This window comes from Ursus americanus, chromosome 17 (assembly GCF_024610735.1).
Source record: "Ursus americanus isolate L20-20 chromosome 17, mUrsAme1.1.p, whole genome shotgun sequence".
Lineage (NCBI taxonomy): Eukaryota > Metazoa > Chordata > Mammalia > Carnivora > Ursidae > Ursus > Ursus americanus.
In genome coordinates, this window is record NC_142143.1 from 17,813,208 (window position 1) to 17,832,650 (window position 19,443).

At 47.6% G+C, this 19,443-nt stretch overlaps 1 protein-coding gene across 1 annotated transcript in view; it reads right to left on the bottom strand.

Moving 5' to 3' along the window:
• STAB2 (stabilin 2) overlaps nucleotides 1–19,443 on the bottom strand; it is a 144,793-nt gene that overhangs the window by 67,477 nt on the left and 57,873 nt on the right. The window contains exons 20-30 of the mRNA XM_045779460.2: nucleotides 19,283–19,369; nucleotides 18,419–18,505; nucleotides 17,162–17,273; nucleotides 14,483–14,663; nucleotides 12,113–12,206; nucleotides 10,520–10,678; nucleotides 7,405–7,500; nucleotides 5,589–5,684; nucleotides 4,109–4,156; nucleotides 2,334–2,470; nucleotides 1,804–1,918 (exon numbers count right to left, since the gene is read on the bottom strand). Coding sequence (XP_045635416.2) covers nucleotides 1,804–1,918; nucleotides 2,334–2,470; nucleotides 4,109–4,156; nucleotides 5,589–5,684; nucleotides 7,405–7,500; nucleotides 10,520–10,678; nucleotides 12,113–12,206; nucleotides 14,483–14,663; nucleotides 17,162–17,273; nucleotides 18,419–18,505; nucleotides 19,283–19,369 — 1,212 coding nt within the window. The remainder of the gene's footprint in view (nucleotides 1–1,803; nucleotides 1,919–2,333; nucleotides 2,471–4,108; nucleotides 4,157–5,588; nucleotides 5,685–7,404; nucleotides 7,501–10,519; nucleotides 10,679–12,112; nucleotides 12,207–14,482; nucleotides 14,664–17,161; nucleotides 17,274–18,418; nucleotides 18,506–19,282; nucleotides 19,370–19,443) is intronic.

Below are 19,443 nucleotides of genomic sequence, written 5' to 3' on the forward strand. Positions count from 1 at the left end.
CACTTTGAAAAACCCTGTAGACGGTGCTCTGGGTTGCATTGTGTCCTCAGTATTAATATGCTGGAGTCCTAACCCCCAGTACCTCTGAACGGGACCTTATTTGGAAATAGGGTCTTTACAGAGGTAATCACGTTACAATGAGATCATTATAGTCAGCCCGACTCCAACATGGCTGGTATTCTTATAAGAAGAGGAAGTTGGACACAGACCATGGTACAGGGAGAACCCTGTGTGAGCGTGAAGAAGGCCATCAACAAGCCAAGGAGAGAGCCTGGAATATCTCTCCCACAGCCCTCAGGAGCCAACCTTGCTTGGCCCTTGATCTTGGACCTCTGGTCTCTAGAACCATGAGACAAAATTTGCTGTTGTTGGAACCACTCGCTTTGTGGTACGTTGTTACAACAGCCCTAGCAAACTCATACGGACAGTACCTGACTTTCCTGATCAGAATCCAGCTACCTTTTCAAGAATACTGGTTATCCAACCTACACACTCACCCAGCCACCAACCAAGCACGACACAGCGGGGCTCCACTGTCTCTACTTTCCTTTCTTCTTCTCCCCACCCCTACCCTTTATTTGAAATGCCTCCTGAGACCCTCGGTGCAGAAGCGGACTTGTCACATCCTGACAGTTTCCAAGTCATATCAGCAGAGGGCCCTGGAGAAAACATTCTGGCCACCTTGCACATCTCTTTTGGTTAAAGGGAGACATTTATATCAGACTTAGGAACTCATTAAAAATATGTCATTGGTAGCTAACCCCAGGTCAATGGTACTGTCGGTTTGTCTCTGAATGTATCGAACCCGGCATAAGCCTGCCCAGGGTGGGTGTTCAGCTCATGCTTGCCAAGGCAATCAATAATTTAAAACACTGACGGAATACAGCCCCATTGTCTGATACAGGTACGTAATGCACTAGAATTAGAACAATACTATGTAAAGAATCCATGGAACTGTATGCAACTCTTTTCTGCTTTCTACATAGAATGATCTAATGAGGCACACAGATTCCAGTAATGCTTGGCATAGACCTTTCCACAGCGCTCCCCCTGATGAGTGGGAAGGAAAAAATGTTTCAGAGCAGTAATTCCAAAACATTTTTGGCAGTGGTCCACGGTCCACTGATGTAGCAGTTCTCACGTTCCAGTAAAATCTTCATTTTCATCCTGTGCAACTCATAGAAAGAGCTTTCAAACACTGGCATATGCAGCAAGACAGCCAAGCTCCCCGATTAAAGATGGACTCCAAGTCCAGACCCACGGCGGTGGGGGCCCGAAGCTGGGTGTCTGCGCGGCTGTGGCTCTGGCTTGTGCCACTGCCCTGACTCCAGCACTCGGTGCCTGGAGCATCGTAGGTGCTCAGTCAAGACTGGTGGACTGACTCCACCTTGAGAGAAAATGTTAGTAACCTGTAATGACTCAATTAGTAGGTTACCGGTAACCAGCTTTTAGTTACTCATATTCGAATAGCCCAAGTTGTGAAATTGGGCAGCCTTTACCCAGAACCAGGGAAAGGTTGGCCTTTCTGGATCAGTCTGTGGTCTGTCGAGAAGAGCCTTGTGGCCAAGCTGTGGGTGGACGGCCACATTTTACAGCACCACTACTACAGAGTAACGTGTGAGTGTGTGTGTGCGTGTGTACCAATATATGTCGACAGTTGTTGAGGCTGGGTGCCTACATGAAAGCTCTATTCTTGGTCTATTTTTGCTCATGTTTGGAAATTTCCATAATGCGAACTTTAAAAGTGGCCAGCACAAACATAGATGGCACGTCTCCACTTAACAAATTACAGCGCTCTCTTACCCCATCCGCCTTCGCCAGGTGAAGGAAGTTGCCGGGCAGAGACGTTGCCAGCATGTCCGAAGGTGACAGAGCCTGCAGATCTGCCACTCCGTACATGCCCAGCAGCACATGGTTTCTAAAACAACAATCCAGAAGGGCTATCATGACATATCAATGCATGAAGGAGTATCATTGAATAGTTAAGAAAATAGGCTCTGGAGCCAAACTCTTCCCTTGGGATTATCAGCCATGGAGCCTTGGGTTAGTTACTGAATCACCCCACACCTCAGTTTACACATCTGTAAAATGGGTGTAATTTTAATGCCCATCTCATAGGGTTGTTGGGAGGATGAAGTGAGTTACACGTAAGGTAGTTAGCACAGAGGTGGCTGTCAATAAAGTTAACTATTACCATCCCAGGGGAAGGTGAGGAGCGTTCTAGAACATGCTGAGTTCTATGGATCTCAAGGACTATGTGGCTTCCCTCTATTGAACTTTGTTCACACGGATGCCAGTAAGAGAGCACGAAGAATAAAATACATAATACCTACTTTATAAGGGCTGGAATATTGCTCTTCGACAACCAAAAGGTTTTTTCATCTTGATCCATGTCCTTAATAGCTTGCTGGGAAGGCGCGAGGACAGTGAGGTTTGAGGCGGCTGACAGCATGGGTTGTAGAGAAGCGTTCTGAATCACAGGAGAAAAGAAAGCGGGCCTGACTCATGTTAAAGGACAAAGAGGGTGGACTGAATGCTTGACAGAGATGACAGTTTCCCAGGGGAAGTAATTTCTGGGATACTGGAAAGGTTCTTAGGGACCCCTTTCCCAAATCCCTCCCACCCATTGGCTGGTGCCTCATATTCTCCTCTGAGATGCATTCTTGTTACTTAAATGTATAAGCTTCTCAAAAGGCAAATTTCCCCAATCCCCTGCTCAGACTTTGAATCATTATCAGTCATTTACCCTTTAGTCTAAACAAAGAACCAGAGAATAGTCTTGATGATCATGCGTGTGGGTGCGTGAACCTTAAGGACCCTTGGATGCCCTAGGAATAAGGATGGTGGGAAGAGGGGTGCCTGAGTGGCTCAGTCATTAAGCGTCTGCCTTCAGCTCAGGGTGTGATCCTGGGATTCTGGGATCGAGCCCCACATCAGGCTCCTACGCTGGGAGCCTGCTTCTTCCTCTCCCACCCCTCCTGCTTGTGTTCCCTTTCTCGCTGGCTGTCTCTCTCTCTGTTAAATAAATAAATAAAATCTTAAAAAAAAAAAAAGGATGGTGGGAAGATAACAGGAAGAGTTTCAGCATGGGGGACAGACTGGAGGCCTGAAATCAAACCTGACCTACTTTTTGTTCTAACCTAGAGCTAGTTCTGGATAGAAGTGGTGTGCTTATGCTTAACAACTGATTCCAGGAAAAACAAACAAAAAGCCCTGGTTGTCATGTTGTACATCCTCCCACCATGGCTGATTTCAAGCTGTGAACATGACAGCACTGAAGGTAAGTTTGGGGAAGATGTGTCCTCGTGCATTGGGATGAGCTGGGTCCACTACACCACTGGGCAAGCTTACGCATGTGGCCTAGTCTATATGCAAATCAGCATGTGCAATAGGACTCTCAGTCCCTGCTCTTTTATGTGGTGGGGCAGAGAGGCTGCATATAGAAGCAATTAGGAGCTGTCCCAGAGGGGTGCTGACTACACACTCCCTATCTCGGCGTATATCTACTCAAAGGGGATAAACCAGTGGTTGTGATGGCGCTTTGGCCCACTCCTGCAAAGACGACAGAGATGAAGACAACTGGGTATAGTGGGGATTGGACTCTTCTTCATAGAACTTTCCAGGAGAGAGGAAGAAGTTCCTTGAAGCACGTTGGGCTGAGAGCTAAACACACGTGGATTATTCCAGATTACAACTATAAACCCCAAATCCAACTCAGTGAATTGCAATAATGATTTATGTTGACATTTAAAAAAGACCTCTCGATGAATGAAACGATTAGTTGAAAAGCTGACCCCTCCAGCTTAACCTAGACCAGAAGTTCTTAGCCCTGATTGTGTGTTAGAATCACCTGGGAAGATTTTAAGATGCACTGATGTGCAGGGTACACCTCTGACCAATCAAGTCGGAGTGTCTGCGGCGGGAGCCTAGGCATGGCTATTTAAACCACGTATTCCATGTGATTCTAAAGTGCGGTCAAGGTGGAGAACCACTGCTCTAGACAACTGCCTTCCCTCCTTCCTACCAGCTGCGCTTTCAGTTTTGTGGTATATGTATTGCAAATTTCTAAAATCATATACATTTCCAAAGTTCCAACAAAGGTACTCACGTTTATCCACTGGTTAAATATAGCTGCCGCGGAGAGAAATGACAATTCCTTATTCATGTCGTGCAGGGGAGGGAGGGAGAGATCAGAGAGAACACGAGAGAAGGAACAGTGAATAAGCATCATCACAGCGCCCGTCTGAGCAGCACGCGATTAGCCGTCCCGGGGCTGGCTCAGCTCATTTTCCCGGCCGACATGAAAGGCGGCCAGTAGTTGAATTTCCATGTTGCCAGAGCTGCATGGCTCTTTCATGCTTAGCGGCTCCGTTATCCTCTCTATTCGAACAACCACCTGAAGTTCTTCCAAGTCAGAATTTAGTTTTTAAGGACATGGCTCCTGACCCTAGAGAGGGTCACAGAGCTCAATGACAGCCCCCACATTGAGTAGTGGTGGAATACGGAGCCAGACCACCCTGGTTTTCATTCTGGTTTGGCTCTTTCCTAATTCCTTAGGCAAGTTACTTGGTCTCTCTGGCCCTCAGTGTTCTTCTCTGTAAGATGGGTATAATAAAAGCCCCCACTGATGGTCGATGTGAAATTTGAACAAGTTACTGTTTTGAAGGCTTAGAATAGAGGCTGGCTTGCGGGACATGCTCGGGAAGTCTTAGCCACTCTTCTTTTTCATCATTCCACCATGGACTCTGTTAATGATCACGTATATTGGGCACCAGGTTGGAGCAAAGGGAGGGCATACAAAAGGGCAAAGATGACTTCTGCTGTCACACAACGTACACTTGTTTGGGGGAAGTTAAGACTTGAAAAGGTACCCACAGTGCCAGTAGGTCAGTGATTGGTGCAGGTGGGATAAAGGAAGGGCTAGACTTGAGTTCAAATAGACAGCGTTCGTTTCCTGAGTCTGCCCTCTGCTAGCTGTGTGATCTTGGGCAAGTCACTTAACCTCTCTCAGAACTCAAGTCTTATCTCAAAAATGAATATGCTAATGCCTTGCTGCTGGGTTTATGAACATTCGTGTAGGGGAAAGCATTTTAAAACTATTAAACACCATGAAAATGGCAATAGTTATTGTATGCAAATTTACACAGAGGCAATAAATCTCAGCATTTCCTCAATTCCTTTTTGGAAGTAGTGAGGTTATCAAATGAGTTACTAAATACCTGCCAGATAGTAAGTATGTAAACTGATTGGTGCAAGGACTGAGATGCGTGAGGAACCCCTTGAAGGGGCTGCTCCAAGACAGAGGGCGGTGCAGGTGGGACCTGAGTTGGTGGCAGAGAGCCGGGAGACTGGGGCCCTGGGCCAGGGGAGCGGAGCCGGCAATAGGACAGCGAGGCTGAGCTGTTTGCAAGTAGAATGAGCAGCTTGTTTCATGTATGAGCTCCTGGAGCACATGACTGGTAGAACACTTTAAAGGCATCCTAGCTAAGAGCTTTTTATTTATTTATTTATTTATTTATTTATTTATTTATTTATTTATTTAGAGTTTTGTCCTTATTTTGCACAGGAGTTCATCTTGGCTGACTTACCACGGCTGCATTTCCGTAGCACAGAAGGCCATCTCCTTCATAGCCCTCCTGGCAAACACAACTCCAGAGGCCAGAAGAAGTAAACTGACAGGTTGCCTGATAAAACAGAGATACAAGAGAGAGTTTGCCTTCCTAACAAAAGAGTTATAGCTCCCAGTTACATCCGTGAGCCCTCAGGCTCCCTCGAAGGTGAGAACTGTGACTTTGGGGTTGAGAGAGGCAGGAGCGACCCACAGACCCTGCCCTGTCCCCAAGAAAGGCTCCTGTGTGCATGTTTGGTGCAGCTCCTGCTTAATCACAATTAAATTCTTTCTTTTCATCCCTTGCAGATTTGCCTATCAAAGTATAGGACACACAGTTAATTTGAGTTTCAGATAAATGAGTACGTTTTAGTGTAAGTAAGTCCCACGTAATGTTTGGGGCCTACCGGTGCTGAAGAAAGATTCATTGTGTATCTGAAATGCAAACTTAACCGGGTGTCTTGTACTTATTTTATCTGCCAATTCTGTGTTGGATCTTCCATGCTTTGGAATGAAGTGACAGTTGCGATAACTTCTCGTATTTGGAACATCAGGGCTTGGCTGGGCTTAAATGAAGCAGAAGTACTGAAGCAAATCTCCTTCCGATTTATGAAGTGCTCTCATGATTCTCAAGAAATTGATACTGTGGGGCATCTCCCCTTTTTTTTTCTTTAAAAACTAGCCTCCCTTACATAGGGGTGGGCCCTGGCGACCATGTTCCTAATATGGCACCCCACTCCCTGGCCATCATTGACTGGCTTATATGTGGACCCCTGGATCCAGTTGGGCTGGTCAGCTCCTTTCTCCTATGATTTGGAATTGGGACATAAGTTGCCAATAAGTTAGGGGTGTCACTGGGGGCAGAGGGTGATGTTGATCTAAGAGAAGGGAGCTGTGTACCTCAAGATGCAAAGGGGAGCATTAAAAGTTGGTAGAGAGGGAGAGAGACAAAGAGAAAACAGGTGTACAGAGAAAAGTAAGATGAGAGAACACATAGTCTCAGAAGACTGGAGGAAGAGGCTGCCTTGATCTCTGCATCTTCGGGTCTTGATTCTGGGTCCTAGGGAAGTCTACTTGTATTTCCTGCCCACGGAGCTACCGTGGGAGTACTCCCTGCAAATTCCTTTTTTGCTTAAGTTGATTCGTGTGGATTCGGTCACACCAATAATCTGTTAGGTTACGACGTTCAAAATGGGAGTCCAGTTATCTAGTGGATATAGAATTGCCGGATTTAGCAAATAAAAAATACTAAGTTAAATATGAATTTTGGAGAAGGTCTGGATAATTTTTAGTATAAATTTGCCCTATGTCATCTTTGGAACATACTTGTGCTGAAGGATTGTTATTTATCTCAAATTCCAATTTAACTGGGAAGCCCGTATTTTATCTGGCAATCGTTATGTTGGTTCTTCCAAGCTTTGGATTGGAGTGACATTTGTAAGACCTACTCATATTCTGCCTGGGGACTCCTTTTGGGAAGAGGAAATATTTTGTTCCTTAGTAGGTTCTGGATAAGAAATAAACTAGCCTTCTTTCTTTCTCAATTAACTTTTTTTTTAAAAGATTTTATTTATTTATTCAACAGAGATAGAGACAGCCAGCGAGAGAGGGAACACAAGCAGGGGGAGTGGGAGAGGAAGAAGCAGGCTCCTAGCAGAGGAGCCTGATGTGTGGCTCGATCCCATAACGCCGGGATCACGCCCTGAGCCGAAGGCAGACGCTTAACCGCTGTGCCACCCAGGCGCCCCAACTTTTTTTTTTTTTTAAGTAAGGATAAAAGAAACGAAGTAACTCACCAGTGGATGACAGTTCCCAGTTTGTTCCAAGCATGAAGTTACTGCTTCACAATCAATCCCATTTCCTCGAAATCCTTCCTTGCACTCACACTCATTCTATAATTCCAAGAACAAAAGGGATTACTGAAAACAAGTGCCTTTCTAGCGTCGGCATCACATGGCCTGAGAAACGAGCCACGGAGGTCATAGCCGTTTGACCCTCCGAATTAATGTCTTTTGTTTGTTATATTTCAGGTTCCAGAGCTGTTGGTCTGCGCGTTCTGTGTTACATTTCATCTGAGAGTTCCCTGGCACTTTCTTTTTGAACTCATTATCCCAGAAGCACGATACGCCACAACCCATGAAGTTGTGGGAAGAAAGGAATAGAATTTCTACTTAGAATTTGTATCTTTAACAATGTAAGTATCATTTGCTATGTGTGCTTTATAAGGTCAATGTGTTTATCTTTTTTTTTTAAAGGATTTTATTTATTTATTTGAAAGAGAGAGAGAGAGTGAGCACGAGAAGGGGGAGGGGATCTTGGGGTCATGACCTGAGCCAAAGGTCAGACACTTAACTGACTGAGGCACCCAGGGGCTGGTAAATGTGTGTATCTTAGATGCAGACATATGTATACAGAAGCACCTGTATACACGTTTATGCAGCAGGGCGAGACCTTATGAACATGGGTATTTAATCCTCTCCACTTGGTATTGGGATAGCACATCCCCGCACCCCCAACCCTGACATATTGAGCCAAACATGGTTTGTCTTTTTACATAAATATTCATGGTAATTAAGATTTGTACCTACTTGGAATATCTAAAAGTTCTCCAGCCAACTAGTAACTACTGAAGGCTATCCTAGATATAGTCTATTTTATTTCTTAAACCTTTCTCTTCCTCCATCTCCCACATCAGGATGCCTTTATCCACAGAATGAAAGAGCAGAGAGGGGATAGACACTATTATGGGTTGAACTGGGTCCCGACCAGTCCCAATTCATATGTTGAAATGTTGACACCAGGAGCCTCAGAATGTCACCTTACTTGGAAATAAGATTATTATTATGTAATAAGTTAAGATGTGGTCACGCTGGAGAAGGGTGGGTCCCCAATCCAATATGACTGGTGTTCTCATGAAAAGGGGGGATTTGGACACAGGCCTGCGCACAGGGAGAATGGCCTGTGAACACAAAGGCAGAGATCAGGATGATGTGTGGAAAAGTTGAGGAATGCCAGAGATTGCCTGCAGACCACCCAGGGCTCAGAGACAGGCATGGGATAGATTCTTCTTCAAGCTCTTCGAAGGAACCAAACCTGCCCACACCTCGATCTTGGACCTCTAGCTTCCAGAACTGTGAGACAATACAGTTTTGTTGTTCTATGCCACCCAATTAGTGACACTTTGTCATGGAAGCCTTAGCAAACTAATACAGAGACCAGGACATATTTTGTCTTTCTCAAATGCAATCTAGCAGTTTAGGTGAGTCAAAAAACAAATGCAATTGTTTGCCAAGTGCATGGTGAGACATAAGACGGCAGTAGAGTCGTCGTCACCTCCCCAGTGTGGACTGGTTCCCGAGCAGTAGCTTTCTCTGCCTCAGTCTCCCTTACGTGAGGTTAAGTGAAAGTGATCACCGACTGTAGAGTGCTACAGAAATACAAAGTGTGGTCAGGTGGCTAAGAGGGGGCTCTGGAGCCAGACTGTCTGGGTGTAAATCTCACAACATGATTTGTTTTCTGTGCAATGTGAGCAAATTACTTAGCTTCTCTGTGCCTCAATTTTCTCTTTTGTAAGATGGGAATAATGCTAGTAACCTATATGGCAACAAAAGCAAAAATAAACACATGGGGCCACATCTAACTAAAAAGCTTCTGCGTAGCTAAGGAACCCATCAACATAATGAAAAGGCAACCTACTGAATAGGAGAAGATATTTGCAAATTATATATCTAGTAAATGGTTAATATCAAAATATATGAAGAACTCATGCAATGCAATAACCAAACAACAAACAATCCTTCTAAAAAATGGACAGAAGATCTGAATAGACAGTTTTCCAAAGAAGATACACAGATGGCCAACAGGTACATGAAAAGATGCTCGACATCATTCATCCTCAGGGAAATGCAAATCAAAACCACAATGAGATATCACCTCACACCTGTCAGAATGCTTATTATCAACACGACAAGAAATGACAAGTGTTGGTGAGGATGTGGAGAAAAGGAAACTCATGCACTATTGGTGGGAATGTCAATTGGTGCAGCCACTGTGGAAACCAGTGTGGTGGTTCCTCACAAAATTAAAAATAGAACTGGGGCGCCTGGGTGGCACAGCGGTTAAAGCGTCTGCCTTCGGCTCAGGGCGTGATCCCGGCGTTCCGGGTTCGAGCCCCACGTCAGGCTCCTCCTCTATGAGCCTGCTTCTTCCTCTCCCACTCCCCCTGCTTGTGTTCCCTCTCTCGCTGGCTGTCTCTATCTCTGTCAAATAAATAAATAAAAAATCTTTAAAAAAAAAAATAGAACTACCATACCTTCAAGCAATTTCATTTCTGAGTATTTATCCAAATTTGAAAAGATATCTGCACTCCCATGCTCATTGCAGCATTATTTATAATAGCCAAGATATGGAAGCAACCCAGGTATCCACTGAGAAATGAATGGATAAAGAAGAGGTGATATATATAATGGAATATTACTCAACCATAAAAAAGATTGAGATCCTGCCATTTGCAACAGCATAGATGGACATGGAGGGAATTATGCTAAGTGCAATAAGTCAGACAGAGAAAGACAAATACCATACGATCTCAATTATATAGGGAATCTTAAAAAAACAAACACCAACAAACAACCCAAACACCAAAAACCGAGACCAAGCACATAGATAAAGAGAACAGATTGGTGGTTGCCAGAGGCTGGGTGGGGGTGGGGGTGGGCTAAAGGGGTGAAGAGTGTCAAAAGGTGAAAAAAAATAGTACCCACATCACAGGTTTGTTGTGACAACCCCTTCTCACTACCACAAATGATTAAAAAGCCGCAGTAAGTTCTGGACAAAGTACTGCCGTGTGCAGCGGGGAAGAGCCACTGCCGGAGTCCTGTTCCTCTTTGCTCTCTACGTCGCCCCACCTACCTGCCCGGGGCCCACATACAAACACGTCGCGTTAGCGTGGCAGCCGCCAGTGCCGGGCAGCAGGCAGTTGTTGATCTCCGAGCAGTCTCTGCCGTCCCCAGTCCATCCCTGCTGGCACACGCACATGTGGGTCCCCACGCCAGTTCTGATGCACTCCGCCTGCAGGGGGGAAAGAAGCAGCGGATCTCTGATACCTCAGTCCAGCCACGTGATTCCCAAAGCAAAAAGAGAAGGTGCCTTCTAGAAACGCGTGTTTGCATGGAGTGCGATAGAAATGATTAAAATGCACATTTGCACCGAGAGGAAACAGGAGACGATTTAAAGAACAGAATTGCTTCTTGTGGGCCAGCTAGGGGCCGGCCCCAGGCACATCGCTGTCATTTCTGGAGCCGGGGACTGTTCTTAATGTTTTGCTGGTATAAGCCATCAGCTTGAGGAAGGTCGGGTCATTATGTGCTTTACAGATGAGGAAGCTATGCTGAGAGGAGGTTAAGTAACTTGCCTAAGGTCACACAGCTACAAAACTTCAGGAACTCCGTCTCTAGAATGCTGAAGTGCCAGCTCCTTTTTTTTTTAATTAATATTTTTTAATGATATTATGTTAGTCACCATACAGTACACCCTAGTTTTTGATGTAAAGTTCCATGATTCATTACTTGCGTATAACACCCAGTGCACCATGCAATACCTGCCCTCAATACCCATCACCAGCCTATCCCATTCCCCCAACCCACTCCCCTCCGACGCCCTCGGTTTGTCAGCTCCTAACCACTGTAGCAACTCCAGACCTCTGGGGACCAGCAGCCCGGGAAGCTGAAGGACAGCAGGAGAGGAAGGAGGTGCCAGGCAGGCTGTCCAGAGGGCGGGACCAGCCCCAGGGGTGCCTGGTGGGGCGCGGCAAGGCATTCCTGCCTGATTTCACCCTCCGAGCCGAGCCAGAGGAGCTACTGAAGGGGTTTTGGCATGGGAGAAACATGATCCGACCTGCTTCAAGTCCCTCTGGCTGTGGGTGGACAATGAATGCACAGGGTGGGCCGGCAAAGAAGCAGGGAGACCAGTTAGTAAACTGTGCATAGGGAATGGAGGTGAGGAGGGCCCCGTGGTGGTGGGGATATTCAAAAGCAGCGGTGGGTTTGGACTATATCCCTGGGCTAGCCCCAGTAATAGAACTTAGGGCAAGTCGACTTAGCGTCCCCAAGCCTCAGTTTCTTTATGAGTACAATGGGGATAAGCATATTCTTTATTGGGTTGGGGGTGGGGTAGGGAAAGCAAATGAGATCATGGACATTCAAGTTTCTTGTAAGCTCTAACGTTTGAATCACTGGTTTTTTACTAATAATCTGCAATATCTGATTCTCAGGCTGGGTTTTTAAGGGCCCAAAGACCCCCGCTCCTGTGGTGCTGGGACACGCCCTGCGCATGCGGACTTAGGAAGTGGAGGCTCACAGAAGGCGCGGGCATCATCTTTAAAACTCGAGGTTCCAGCAGATGTGCTTCATGCAAGAAAAAGCCTTCAGACACCGCTTTTTGCAAGGCCTTCCCTCAGGATTTCCTAAGAAACCAGGCAGCCTGGAAATAAAGAGCAACACTCACGTTTCGGCTGCAGCCCCCCGGCGTGGTTCCCGCGCAAGGGTCCGTTTCTGAACAGAGGCTTCCGTCCCCTTCGTATCCTGCTTTGCAAACACAGCTGCAACGAAGAGCACGTGCGCAAAATCAGCACAGAATCAGAAATGTAAGCAGCACCCCCCCAGGAAAAGCCCGGCCAGCCCGGGTGAACCGGCTCCTGGCCAGACATGTGACACTTTGCCCTTGTGGGTGGAGCCAGTGTACCAGGGTGGTCCCAGGCACTTGGGGGGTCTGCAGTCAGACATGCCTGGGTGGGAATCCAGGCCCCACCTCTTAGCAGTCCTATGACCCTGGATGAGTCTGAGTCTCTTAACCTCTGGGAGACTTTGTTTCCTCGTCTGGAAAATGAGTCTGACATCTCCCTCATAAAGCTGCGAAGGTTAGCGAGGGAAATTAAAGCACGTGGAACATTTAGCCTGCGTGAGTGCGCTTTCGCCTGGCGAGGCCGGACATCCGGGGCCGTTGCTGCTTTGATGGGGCTGGAATCTGCCTTTAGCTGTTATCTGTGGTTCTGCAGAGAACAACTACCGTCTCTTCTACGAGACAGTTTTTTTTTTTTTTAATTTTATTTATTTGAGAGAGAGAGCGCACAGAGAGGAGGAGCAGAGGGAGAAGGAAAGAGAATCTCAGCTAGACTGCCCGCTGAGCGCAGAGCCCGATGTGGGGCTCGATCTCACGACCCTGAGATCATGACCTGAGCCAAAGCCAAGAGTCAGGCACTTAACGGACTGAGCCACCCTGGCGCCCCTCTTCTAGGAGTTTGTAAAGTATTTACAAATGATGATCAGGTGAGACCTCCCCTCTCTCCCTTCTCTGGTCCCTCAGACTTTCTCTTTTGGGAGCACCACACTCTCAAGTGTGTGATTCCATGAGCTGACATAGTTTTCTGACTCCTTACCCTTTGAGACACTCCTCCCAAAATATTCCACCATGATACTTTATCAAATGGGCCGTTGGTGCATTCATCTGGCCTACCACTATCCAGTGACTCCCTCGTGAGAGGCGCCGCGTCCCCTGTGGTTCCATCACATCCCACATCATTTGCTGCAAATTCAGTCATGGGTGCCTCACAAGAATTTAAATAGAATCATTTTTCATGTAGCAAGGCTCCATGAGGAACAAAATACTTTATGTGGTGCCCCCATGAAAAAGTAGATTGCTCTGTTCCACACTGTGATTTCCCTACGTTGATGTAGTGTATACAGACCCATGTCGATAGCCCTTTGTGAGGGATTTCAGAGGTTTTAAGGACAGTTTTGAGAACTTGTGATTTTTGCCTTATGCACGGATGTAGGTCCTCACTCCCGAGGCAGATGCATTTCTGTCGTACTACGGTGGAGGAGAAGAGACAGTCTCTGGGCCCACGCTGCTGACCGTCTCGTGGGGGAGACAGACCGTAAACAGGGAAGTAAGTAACTGTGCAATTGTAAATTAATGTAAAACTGAGGCCAAGATTATCAGCCATTCTCTGCATTTCCCAGGTTATTTTTCAGGTGGGTACATGCCTTTGAACCAGAGATGTTTCCAGAGAGGAAAACTTCCTCTGACATTCCCCCTCCCCCATCTCCAAGCCCAGTGCATATATTAGACACTATTAAGGAAACAAATGGTGATCTAATGACCAAGAGCTAATTTCCTATAAGATGCCTTTAACAGGGGAGTTATTATTAATGGCCTTAAGAAGTAAAGGCTTTTTATAAAGGGTTGGAAAGGGATGGATTACATTTTCGTTTCTTCACATGAGTAGTGATAATAATTATAGTTTCCGTGACTGAGCACCATGATGTGTTAGCTCTGGGGCTGGGTGCTTTGAAAAAAAAAAAAGATTTATTTATTTGAGAGAGAGGGACAGATTGAGTGAGGGGAGGGGCAGAGGGGGAGAGAGAGAGAATATCAGGCAGACTTGCCACTGAGCATGGAGCCTGACTTGGGGCTCGATCCCAGGACCCTGAGATCATGACCTGAGCCAAAATCAAGAGTCAGGCACTTAACCAACTGAGCCACCCAGGCACCCTTGGCACTGAGTGCTTTTACATCGAGTTTTTATAATCTCCACAACTGCCCTGCTCTGTAGGCAGCATCATCTTTATTGTCCTGACGAGGAAAGTGAAACTCGGAGAGGTTAAGTAACTTGCCCAAGGTCACACAGCTGGTAAGTTTCAAAGCAGGGAGTGCTGCAATTTGAACCCAGCTCAGTCTGAGGTTTTCTCCACAAAAGCCACATTGGAAGCTGGAGATAACAGGCCTTTGTTTGCAAAGAGTTGAGATATGGGCTGGGTCTATCTACAGGAGGCAGAGTGGCCGTGGGGTGTTAAGGGTGGTGCCCTACAGGCCTACCTTGCTGTCCCATTGCTGTATTCACAGGTGGCATGGATGTGACAGAAGTGCATGTAGGGCCCACAGGTGGAGGTCTGCTTGTGGCAGAACCTCCCCGCAGAGCCTTCTCTGCACGTGCCGGCCAGGCAGGCCCCGTCACTGTCGATTCTGTTATCGCACGTTCCGTAAATGCACAGACATTCTGGAAGACAAGGAAGAGGGACATTTGGGGGTTAGGGGACAGGCGTAGCAATAGGGCTCATGGGTCATGGAGGAGAGGGACCACCTCCCCTCAGCGCCCCCCCCCCCCTCGTGCCCATCAGAGCAGAACCTGGGGCTGAGCCGGGGGAAGGCTCTGGAAGCTGTGTCTTTGCTTCTCAGGTGTCTCTCCATGTGCCCAAGACAGTGCTTGGTGAGCTTGACTGTCCCATCAAGGATGGGAAGAAGTCGGTCTCAGAAGTGCTTTGCATGTCTGTGTGTGGGGGGTGTGTGTGTGTGAAAGATGCCAAGGAGCTCAGTCTTCATTTACTTTATGGTTGGAGAGCTTAGTCTGGAAATTTCTCAACTTTCTGGAATCAGTAGAGGCGGTTTCTCACTCTGGCATGGCCTCTGACATGGGGCTTACACACTTGTTCTTTACTCTCTATCACAGCAAACCACCGTTAACTGACGGCCAGTATCTGTGCACTGGCCTTGTTCTAGGCATCGAGCCGGCCTTTAACTGTACCAGCTCATAAACAGCCACCGGCCTCAGAGGGTAGGTACTCTTATCATCTCCATTTCCAGATGAGCAAACTGAGGCCCAGAGAGGTGACGCACATTGCCTAACTTGCTGCTAAGTTTTCAAACAGGGACTGGAACCTAGGCCTTCAAATTCCATGTCTGTTAGTGCCCACGTGCAAACACCATAGGTCAGGGTGTCAGTCGGTGTTTCCGCATGCCTGTGATCATTTTAAACTTGAACGGTTTACTTTGCTTTCGATGATAGGTGTTTCAAATTGCAATGTGTGCTTCAGACTCAGGCTCCTATGCACGTGGGAGTGGAAAGAAGGATGCAAAATTTCTTAAAGGCAGGTGGCAAGGATTTGGGGGCTTGGCTCTGATCAGAAAGGAAGGCTTCTGTGGTTTTGCCCCAGGAGGGCGATAGAAGAGGAATTCGTGTGGGTACTTGCCGCCAACATCCAGGACGGAGAGAGAGACTCAGTGAGCGGGCTGGAAAAGTATGGCTGGATTTAAAACAAAAGACTTTTCATAAACTTTCAAGCAAGTCAGGACTTCATCTGCCAGGGACAGGGGCCCAGAAGGACGAGGAGGCTCTTCTGCGTGGGATGGTGGGCAGCCGCAGACCGGGATGAGAGGCGTTGGAGCGGAAACCTCCATGGCTTCCCCTGGCCTCAGCACCCTGCCCCGTTGGCCTCATAAAAATGCCAACGTTGGCAGGCTGTGGAAGAAAATTGTATTTTTGTTTCTCAGAAACCTTGTTCGGCACAAAGAACGGTAGAGTAGGGTCAGCCCCCATGACCCTGTCCAGATTCCTGTCCATCCTGAGAGGTGCTTGTGAAGATCAGACCAGATGAGAGAGGGGAAGGGCTGGGTGCCTTGTAACCAGTGAATGGAGTTAGTAGTGACAGTAGTAAGAATGGCTTGCTTCATCTACTGATTTCTTGCTAGGTACAGCTCTGTGCTATGGCCCTAAATTATGGTCTAACTTCATCAAAACCCCATGACATGGGTACTATTATTATCTTCATTTTATAGACGGGGAAATTAAGACTCAATGAGACTTCTAAGGTCACACAGCCTGTCAGTTGCAGAGCGGGGATTTAACTTCAGCTTGGCCTGATTTCATGGCCAGCTCTGATCTATTCATTTTTTTCTTTCAAGTTCTAATCTTAGTGTAGAAATATACATCTATATTTATTTCTATATATTTATGTATCTATCTACTTAAATATACACATGTTGTAATTTTAAAAGGCATAATGCATTTTCTAAGATCAAATAACTGCGTTTTTTTTTAATGCCTAGTGTTGTGGAACTTTCTGCTTGTTCTCCGAGCTTCCTGACATTTATGTCACTGAACTTAGAATAACGGCAACAGTAACAACAATCACACATAATAATAAGAGCTAGGGTATTTGTATTACATTCTAGGTGCCAGGCATTGTTCCAAGGCAAGTGCTTTCCATTTGTAACTTGCACTAACATTATGAGGTAATTATTAATATTATCCCCACTTTATAGATGAGGAAACCGAGGTCTAAGAGAGGGAAGTCACTTGCCCAAGGTCACACGTTTTGCAGAGGGGGGAGCAGAGAGAAGGGGATTGCTGGAAGTGTAGGGAGTGAGTCTGTGTGTTGCTATTGAGCCCATGGTCACTTCAGGTTTGTGGGGAAACCTTAAGAGACTGGTTTTCAAACTGTGGTCCTTTGGGCCACAGTGTTGGTGCCCTCAGGGAACTGGTTAGAATCGCAAGTTCTCCAATATCACCCCAGGCCTGCTGCCCCAGAAACTCTGTGGTGGGGCCCCGCAGTCTGGTGTGGGCTGCAGCTTGAGAGCCACATGCTTGAGAAATGCCCTGGGATGTGGGTAGACGCCAAGCAAAGGGGCACACAGCACTAGGCTTGCACTACGGCCTCGCTGCAGTGCTGCGGGGATCCCGGCTGAGGAGCAGGAGGAAGCTGCTGAAGTGCCACTTACCTTTGTCACACCGAGGTCCGTATTTATTGGGATCAGAGCAGAACTGACACTGGGAGCCATGGAAGCCATCTTGGCAAATGCACGTCCCATTGCCGTCGAGGCCGTCCGCACACTGCAAGCAAAGACAGGCCCGGAGGGCATTTAGGACCACGCCCCTCTGTAAAGAAGTCCCAGATGCCTTTGTGTCATGGCCTGACTTCTCTGAAGTCAGATTCTATCTGCTAGACGTGGCTCTTTGGGACTCCTCGTCAAAAGGGGAGCCCTGGTGGTATCAGGTAGGGTGCTTCAAACGGTGACAAGCTTGGGGTTCCGAGTCGGGGTTTCAAACTTTACAGGAAGTCATTGGTGAACCGGAATCTGCAAACATTGCTTGAGGGATGGTGTGACCAGCCACCGACCTTCAGAATGAAGGCTGGCCGTTCTCTCCAGGGGCTCGCTCGCTCAGCTTTGTGACTTCAGACAGCAGTGTCTCCCCCCGCCCTGTCGCATCTCCCCCTGCAGCGTGAGACTTTCCGCCTTCCACCTCCCCGTTTCCGCCGTTTCAAGGTTGGCTTTGCAATGGTCACTGTGCACCAGAGTAGGCGCTGGTGACCTCCTGGCACGGGCTGTGGTCGCTAATTCGTACCCACTTCACCCTGTTCTTGCCTCACCTCAGCCCACCCGTCGTTGCAGTTTTTCCTGCCCCTCAAGAGGGGCATATTTTAGATGTGTTTCTGAAATGCACAGATCTGTAATTTCCCGTGTGAACCATGGCTACTTTTACCTTTGTTTGTTGAGCTCTGGCCTCTAAGCTGGAGGAGTTAAGTTTGGGCCTTTACGTTTTACTAGGTTTTGGAGGTGGGCTAAAAAAAGCAATCATTGGGCAGTGCCTTTTTTATTTTTTAAGTATCACAGAATCTTCATCCTGAAAGAAATCTTGGAGATCAAAGCAGGGGACTCTGCTCTCCTCCCAGAGGAGGAAAGTGGGGTTAGAGGGAGACTCCTTCAGTTATCCAAGGTCAAGTGGTCAGCTGCAGGAAAGCAGCGATTGGCACACTCCCAGACTCCCCACCCCCACCCCTGCCACCATCCATCCCTGGCCCCAATTCCTTCTGCTAGAGATACCTTCTGTTCTGATCTGCAACTGATCTGTTTCTCTTACTTTCTGGGAAGAGTGACTGGCACTGTAACACTTCTTGGTTTAGTGGTTTTAAAAATTACTTTTCCACTTGACTTAGGACAGGCCAAGCTCGGCATTCATGAAACGGTTTATATCACCTGGCCGTTCCCCGAACACGGATTCGAGAAGCCTCCTGGACACTGGTTGCAGTCGGGCCCGTAGAAACCTTTGCAGCACTTCGGTATCTGAGAAACAAAACACGTGTTGCCTTTTAAAACCGCAAGCAGAGTGCCAATTCCTCAAAGGAAATAACATTTTAATTTCCATTATTGTAATAAACAGCATTAGCTCCCCCTTATGGGCTCGACTTCTTCTGCAGGTGATGGCGGGGCTGGTGCTCGGCCATCTGCTCACCACACGTGTACCGAGGGCTGACCATGGGTGCCAAGCCAGCTCTGGCACTGAGAGAACAAGACACGAAGGCTTGCACTCATGGAGCCCAACCTCTGTGTAGTCAGGAAGAGACAATCAATGGAAAAAAAGGGACCTGTACGTGCTGGGAAGACAAAATACTGTAAGGAAGTGGTAGCAGGTGGGGGCCAAGGTGGGAGGAGCCTGGGGAGGCCACTGTGAACTGGGTGGTGATGGCAGGGTGAGGGGGTGGTGAGAGTTAAACACTTGAATGATGGATCAGCCCCAGGAGAATCTGGAAGAGTGCTCCAAGGGAGGGAGTGGCCAGCGTGCACACTCTGGGGTCAGAAAGAGGGTAAGAGGCAGGTCGGACACAAGGCAGTGGCTGGTCCTTCGGGGGGAGCGTCGAGTGTGGGCTCACCATTAAGAGTGAGAGGGAACCATGGGAGGGATGGATGCAGGGAAGGGGGTGACCTGGGCCCCGCGGAGAGAGTTCACCCTGCCATTCCCCTGCAGGAAGGCATTGCCCAGGCCCCACTGGCACCCTGTGACCTCACAGACACTTAGGCCCAGGAGTGTGGCCCTGGAGCTGCCTGGCTTGCCGGCCTCACCTCCACGGTGGCATTGCAGTATCGGGCACAGCCGCTCTTTAGGCTCCTTACTCTGCCAGTGTAGACACATCTGTGTGTGAAGAGTGTCTGGAAGAAAGCCAACGGGAAAAATGCACTGAGCCTGCATTTTGAGGTCCTCTGGGCATTGCTTGCTATATACA